At 35.2% G+C, this 7,364-nt stretch overlaps 1 protein-coding gene across 1 annotated transcript; it reads left to right on the top strand.

Moving 5' to 3' along the window:
- Positions 1-1,024: 1,024 nt before the first annotated feature.
- On the top strand, positions 1,025-2,025 carry LOC122082374 (E3 ubiquitin-protein ligase RHA2B-like). The gene has a single exon (XM_042649882.1). The coding sequence runs from the start codon at positions 1,314-1,316 to the stop codon at positions 1,821-1,823; it is 510 nt and encodes a 169-aa protein (XP_042505816.1). The 5' UTR covers positions 1,025-1,313; the 3' UTR covers positions 1,824-2,025.
- Positions 2,026-7,364: the final 5,339 nt, after the last annotated feature.

Here is a 7,364-nt window from a genome sequence, read left to right as displayed (position 1 = left end):
AATCTTATTGGATTTAAAATAATTGATCAGTATTAGTATAAGTATCAGTATCAGTATCAATATCAATATAGATCTTGAAGGGTTAGCTAATCATTCCATTGATAACGTGAGTGGTGATTGATATAGGATCAGTGTACTAGATCTTTGAATTACAATAGGCCATTAGTCAAGGATATACAAAATCAAATCCTCTCTCGTGCCATTGGAGGCTCAGTGTGCATCCATCCGCTAGGAGATCCCCTAACACACACTCCTCCCCACACACACATAGGCATACACCCCAAGTACTCCCAGTCCTCGGTACACATTGGGCCTTTAGATCCGCTCGAGATTTTTTGGATCCAATATATACTTGCTTGGTAATCAGGTTGATTCTATAAATTAGGGATCCGGCTCCTCTTCTGAGCGGTGATCGCCAAGTCAGCCCATAGCTACTTAGGCGATCGACATGTATCCAAGTGATGATCCAACGGCTCTGCTCCTACCGACCAGAACAGAGATGCCATGCTGAGAGTCGTTGGATCACCGCTTGGACATGTGTTGATCACCCAGATAGCTATGGGTAAAACATGGGCAATCACTGCTCAGAAGAGGCTCTCAATCCATATGTTAGAAAGAAAAAAATAAAATCTAGAGTTCAAATTCGAGTTGTTTGATCGGGTTCAACCATGGTTTTAAAAATTGAAAATCAAACTGATGAATCGACCGATTCGAATCTAAGTTGGACAATCCCACCGATTCTACTCTGTTTCTGATCAATAGGGAGAGGCCAAATTGGCCAACTAGAAATAGAGAGGGGGAAATTTGTTATTTGAAGGAGCATTAGGCCAGGTATGTAAATCACTATATCAAGTCAGATTAGACCATTTTATCTTGAAATTTGTATAAAAAATTTTGATCCACCATCAGTCTCTCTGTAAAGAAGGGTTAAAATCATGTACATTATGACCTTTCTCAGACCTTATAGTGGTGAAAACTTCACGAGCATCTCTAGTCTCCAAGTCATCGTCCAAAATATACTTCGATATCCAAAATCTCCGGAGGAATAATTTCCAAAATACTACCGATACATCTACTGATACCGTATATACTAAAACCTTGCTGACCATAATGGAATCACAAATCCAAAATTCCAAACAAAGCACCACCATGTTGACCCTTTTTAGTCATCAAACGAAAATGGAGAAGGAACGAAAGGAACAAACTCATGCGTAAGCATCAGTGTCACCTCTCAAAAAGTCCCAAATCTCGAAAACCACTATAAATTTACAAACCCTTATACCCATTTCCCACGGATCAAACAACAGGAAAAAATGAAAATGGGAAGCGTTTCAGAGTTTCTCTCTAAGCTCTACACCATAGCCATCTGCTTGTTCTCCATCTTCGTCATCGAAATAGTCATCCTCATTCGAACCTTCTCACGCTATCCTTGGCGAGTTTACAAAAGCGCCTCCGGAATCACCGCTAGCACCACCTTATTGACTCTAATAGACGCTCAGCATCCGGCGATCCGTTATACCACCGCCGCCGCCCCCGGCGGTGAATCGAAGGAATGCTCCGTGTGTTTGACGAGATTGGAAGACGGAGATGAAATCAGAGAACTGCAATGCAAGCACGATTTCCATAAAGATTGTTTAGATCAATGGTTGAAGAGGGAACAGGTGACGTGTCCGTTGTGCAGGAGGTATGTGTTGCCGGAAGAAGTTGTGTCGGAGCACAAGCGATTGAGAAGCGATGATGAATTATTCAGGGAAGAGGCGCAGTTTGCGTTCATGATCTACACTATGTACGGTGGTGGGTTGCATATAACGCCATCTGGATGAAATCATGAAGACGAAAAAAGACGAAGTCGAATTCGTAATCTTTTCTTCTCTTTCCCTTCTGAATCTTCTCACTCTGTACATAAATTGATTTTTGCTGCAAAATTTTCTGTACAATTTTTTTTTTTTTTAATCTTTCTTTTGAAAACTATGTACTCAATTGAAGAGTTCATCCAAGGTTTTGGCTTTCTTTGATTCGATCTCAGATCGGAATGGTTAGAATCTCTAGAAAATAGAAATGGAAATAATAATCAAAGATTTATTATTTTTTTTAATAAAAAGGATTTTCCATATTTATTTTATCTTTAATTTGATGTTTGGTAAAGTCGGTCGTTAAAAAAAAAAAACAAACTGGAGTTCAGATCGAAGTTGGTTGATCGGTTCAACCGTGGTTTGAAAAATTGGAAATTGGATCGATGAATCCACCAATTTGGATCAGAATTGGACATCAGTTCGATTGATTTCTGTCTAATTCCGGCTGATTTGGGTTGAAATCGATACTGATGGATTCAATTTCTGATTCTCATTTGTTGAAACTTATGTCGGGTAAGATTAGACTAGTTAAGAAATTTTGAAGTAGGAAGATAAAATTGAGTACGTTATGATTTTTCTCAGACCCTATAATGGCGAGAGCCTCATGCACTAAACACACCATTTATGAAGAAGTTGATGTTGGGCAATATAAGGAATCGATTCCAATAATTAAGATGGCATGCATTAGGCTCATGGTAGGACCAGATCCGGCCGTCGATACCATCGACCGAAACAATGGACGGCCAATGGTTTTCACTTTTCAAGGGCATTCCTTAGTTTTAACATCTGGCCATACATAGTCTCCAGACCATCTGGTTCCATCCATATCAATCACGATTTGGTGGATAAGTGCTACCGAAAAAACAGGTTGGTGGAAGATGCTCACTTTAATACTGGAAAATGATTATTCCTTCCCTGCTTTTAATTCATAAGATCCCCACCACGTAAGATTGAAGATATTTTATTGGCCACTTACATAATGAGCATGTTGACACTATTTCTCCTCAAATAAAATGTGGGTTAAAAGATTTTTTTTTTAAATTTTTTATTTATTAATTTATTATTTTTTAATTTTTTTAAAAAGTTAAAAGATGGTTTGAGACCCTTGGAGGTTTCAAGTTTGATACCTATTTTTCTTTATCTAGTCTAGAAAATAGAATATGAATTCATTATTGAATAACATTGTCTTTCACTTTTTTATTAGTGTGAGAAGCTTATACCTATCTCTTAAACTAAATTTTAAACCTTAGAACTCAAAAGATATGAGATAAGTCTATATCGAGCTAATTGAATCAACCCAAATTGATTTCTAGGTTGAATCAGCGGATTCAAACAATTCGATATTTAAAGCCAAATCACGCAAATACTCACTAATACTATTATACTTGGGATGTTAAAAATACCTTACCTTCCATTCAGTAATGTTAATATGAAATCCTAGCCTGCGCAAAAATTTGAAGGAAAAAAAAATATATTGAAAAGAAATTAAAACAATACAAAAATGTTAGAGGTGTTTATGTATTAATTGTCCTATAATGTTCTTTTGGCATAGTAATTATTTGCGCCATGTGGAATGGGAGTGATAATTTGATCATCCACACTATTTCATATATGGAGAATTTTTTAAAATAGGCTTCATGTTGCTAGAATATGTTGTGGTGAGGGACCCACATACAACTATTAAGATATAATTTAAACAAAAAAGAAAGGGTCAAACTCTGAGGTGAAAAAGTTGGACCACAGTTATACGAATTAGTATGGATCAGCCATATTAGTAATTGACATCGATACCAATACCTACTGATACAGATCAACTGATATGGTATGGATCTGATTTATTTTTTAAGCAATGATGTTTTTTATATAAATTCAGCCGATAAAACCTAATATCGTCGATACGAATACAATGAACTAAATCATTGAGTTGGATCAATATTGAAATAATAAGTTAGAAAAAATATCTCTCCACGCAATGGTTGATTAAGAGAAATAAGGGTTCTCTTCCATATTGTACAAGTCTAACAGTGTCCTTAGATTCCCATCCAACCACGATACAAGACAAGAAATCTCCTTATAAAAGAAACTTGATCATAGAATTTTATCAATTTATAAAAGAGCCAGAGGTTTTAAGCATGATCATGTGAGTATGCAATCACTTTCAACCGTTGGATAAGGACAGACAAGAGCATCAATTGTGATTCCAATACGACAACTAAGACTGTTAGGGCCGTCGGCATTCACTTAGACCACCATTAATGTGAACAAAATAATAAATAAAACCTAAGACCATCAAGAAGACAACTTTTATTTGGTCATCTTCTACGACGGATTACATGTAGGGTGACCTAAGATGATGGTGATGTTTACCAAATCAGCATTGGGAGTAACGTCGTGGAAAAATTGTGAAAGCATGCCTAATTATGTCTATGGATTCAAATGTTAACAAAACCAATCTTTCTTCACTTAATTAATTAAAAAAAAAACCATAAAAATCATTAATTCAATTAATCAATCAAAATTAAGTAATTATCACTTATTAAGACGTTGATGTGGAAATTATACACCTTTCTCAGGTTTTTGACAAAAATCAAGTCGTATCCGATCATGTATGAAACACATCAGCATTTAAGCCATCTAGATAAGCACATGAGAAATGAAGTCGTAAGCGATGGCCACCTATAGTTGTGTAATTAACTTGCACTAGCCAAATTTTCCTTTAACTATGTATGATTTAATTTTTCTTTCACTAGAAGTAAGGATGAGAATTTGTAATTGAAACCGTTTATCAAAATCGAATCAATTCATTTACACCGAAATCGTAAAACTGTTTAGTAAATGGTGCAGTTATGATTTCAAGTTTCAGGCCAATTAGTTAAATGGGTCAGGTCGATTTTAACCCCGAAATCCATTGGTTTCAAACCGAATTGAAACCGTTTAAACCAATCCGATAAATCTGTATAACAATTAAGTAAAGCAAGGGCAGTAATCCTTATAACAATTAACAATTAAATTTAAGTGTCCATCCTGCTTTGATATGATTTATTGCAATTCAGTTCAAGTTTAGGCTTAGATCATGAAGTTGTAATCCATATATGTTACTAAGTTATTATGTTATCATAGATGGGGCGTTTTGGATGAACTACCTGCCATTTTAATATTTTATGTTGTATAAGGCTGGATTCGGATGCTGTATGATATTAGTTTTATATGTTTGAGAATGGTCATTCAAAGAAATAGTACTAGATTATCAAATTAAGACATACCATCGTCAATATAAAATCTCTTATTTGTGGTTGCCAATTATTTTTATATAAGCTTATGATCTTCAGTTTAGAGATGGTTGCAAGTTATAACAAACCGATTGTGAACCGTTTTACAAACCGTATGGAATAAACCAAAATCGAAACCGTTTAAAACCGTGAAGCCTACACCGTTTAGAAACTATAGAAACCGAAACAGTTTACTAAATGGTCACGGTTTCAGAAAGTAAAACCGTTTAGTAAATAGTGCGATTATGGTTTTAGTCAAATAAATGTGAATCAAACCGATCTACAACGTTTAAACCAAAACCGAACCAATTAAGTCCCTTAACTAGAAGTGTTCATTCAAACTATTGACTTCCCCAAGTCCTTTTTTCAATCTTTTAATATCTTATCTTGTAATTTAATATATAATTTTTACTATAAACTGGAATACGGAGAAGAATAAAAAATATTATCATATATAAATAAAAAATTAATGAAAATATCCTTTCTTTTTCATTATTTTATTTGAAAAAATTACTTAATTATGCAAAATAATAACTGAACGTACATAGTCACACAAATAGCTTAATAAGTATCAAAATTATATACGAAAGGGTAAACTATACCTAAGGTACACAACAATTGAAATATTATGTTTGGGATTCCTTATAAGCCATACTTTGTTTAAGACCAAAAACACTTCCAACTTTTTCCATGTAGAGTGTTGTCACCTATGAGTCTATGACCTCCCATCTTTGCTTCACCCATATCTTTGTTCTCTGCCCTCACTTCTACTCTTTGCCTTGTTTTTCACTTTCTATCCCGACCCCGCATAGCGTCTATATCTTCCTTTCCGCCGTTGTTCTTCCTTCCCCGCTTCAACCCCCGTCCGCAAATTCCACACCAACCTCCCTCTGTAACCCCGGCCCCACCCCCTATAACTCCCATACCAACTATAACTTCTTTGCAACTCCCACCCTACTAGTTACTCAAATAAAAAAATAGTAATCAAATTCTTCAAAACAAGCCTTTGAGTATTTGACCATCCAATGGAAATGGGATAATGAAGAACACTTAAATCATCTATAGCTCCCATTATACGAGTGAAGTTGATATTAGCAATTTTTCAAATTCTCTCCCTATGGCACCCCCCCTCGACGCCGCATTATTGGATTAGAAGTGAGATTGATTTACCCCCAACAAGTTCATTACTAATTTTTTTCTTTTCATGATTTCACGAATCTGCAAATGGATTTTCATAATTTTGTTAGATAGCATCGTTTTCTTTTTCTCCTCTTTTTGAGTCACTTATTGGGAGTCATTAACACAAGAAAACCATGCGCGCATGAAATTGGATGAATTTAATTGTCAATGAACATGATTTCTTTTCTTGGGTAGAAATCAATGAATATGGTTGCTACTAGCCAAAGGTCATCATTCTCCCAAATCCTTAGAATTGCAAAATCTATCTGACCTGGAGGCCATAACCCTTAACTCTTAACCATCATCTGAAAACAATGAATGGGTCTCACATAAGCTGTAAGTCAGAAAAAAGAAAAGGAGGGGGGTGTTTGTATAGGGTTGTCAACTACATGCATGATTTGATTAATATTCGTTTATATATAGGTAATACACGGTATAAAGGGTAAGTTTGACGGACTCTTGATCGGCCTAACTTGTTTATAAGTCCAACTTAGTATGACCGTTTAGCTTAGGGGTGTCAATTCCAAGCCCGTACCGGTAGGCCCAACCGAACTCGACACTTTTATGGCTTGACTTGAACCAGCCCAATTAATAAATGTGTCGGGCCTAAGCCCAGCCCATTTATAAATAGGTAGTACACAGTGCAAGGGTAAGCCCAATGATTAAAGTATCGGTATCGGTCACCGTATCGGTCGGTCAAAATTAAGATACGTATCAGAGGGTATCGTATCGTATCGAAGATACGCTAAGATACACTAAAGATACGCATAAAAATGGATAGGGAACATATTTTTATACACTTTTGCATAAAAAAACAGTTAAAAAAAGTTATATATAACATGTAGAATGCATAAATACTTAAGTAGAGGGTATCGTATTGATAGACAAATATATTGAGTTGAAAATGTTCAAAATGATGAGGGTATATCATATTGATAGACAAATATATTTTTTGGAGAAAAATCAAAATTTTCCATGGAAGTTGTAGAACACTTGTTTTTACATAACATATAAAAAATCTAAACATTTTTAATCATTGAGCATGAGTAGATCTAAGAAATTT

Source organism: Macadamia integrifolia, chromosome 1 (assembly GCF_013358625.1).
Source record: "Macadamia integrifolia cultivar HAES 741 chromosome 1, SCU_Mint_v3, whole genome shotgun sequence".
Classification (NCBI taxonomy): Eukaryota; Viridiplantae; Streptophyta; class Magnoliopsida; order Proteales; family Proteaceae; genus Macadamia; species Macadamia integrifolia.
Note: the sequence above shows the minus strand (reverse complement) of the source record. Positions and strands in the feature narration are given on the sequence as shown.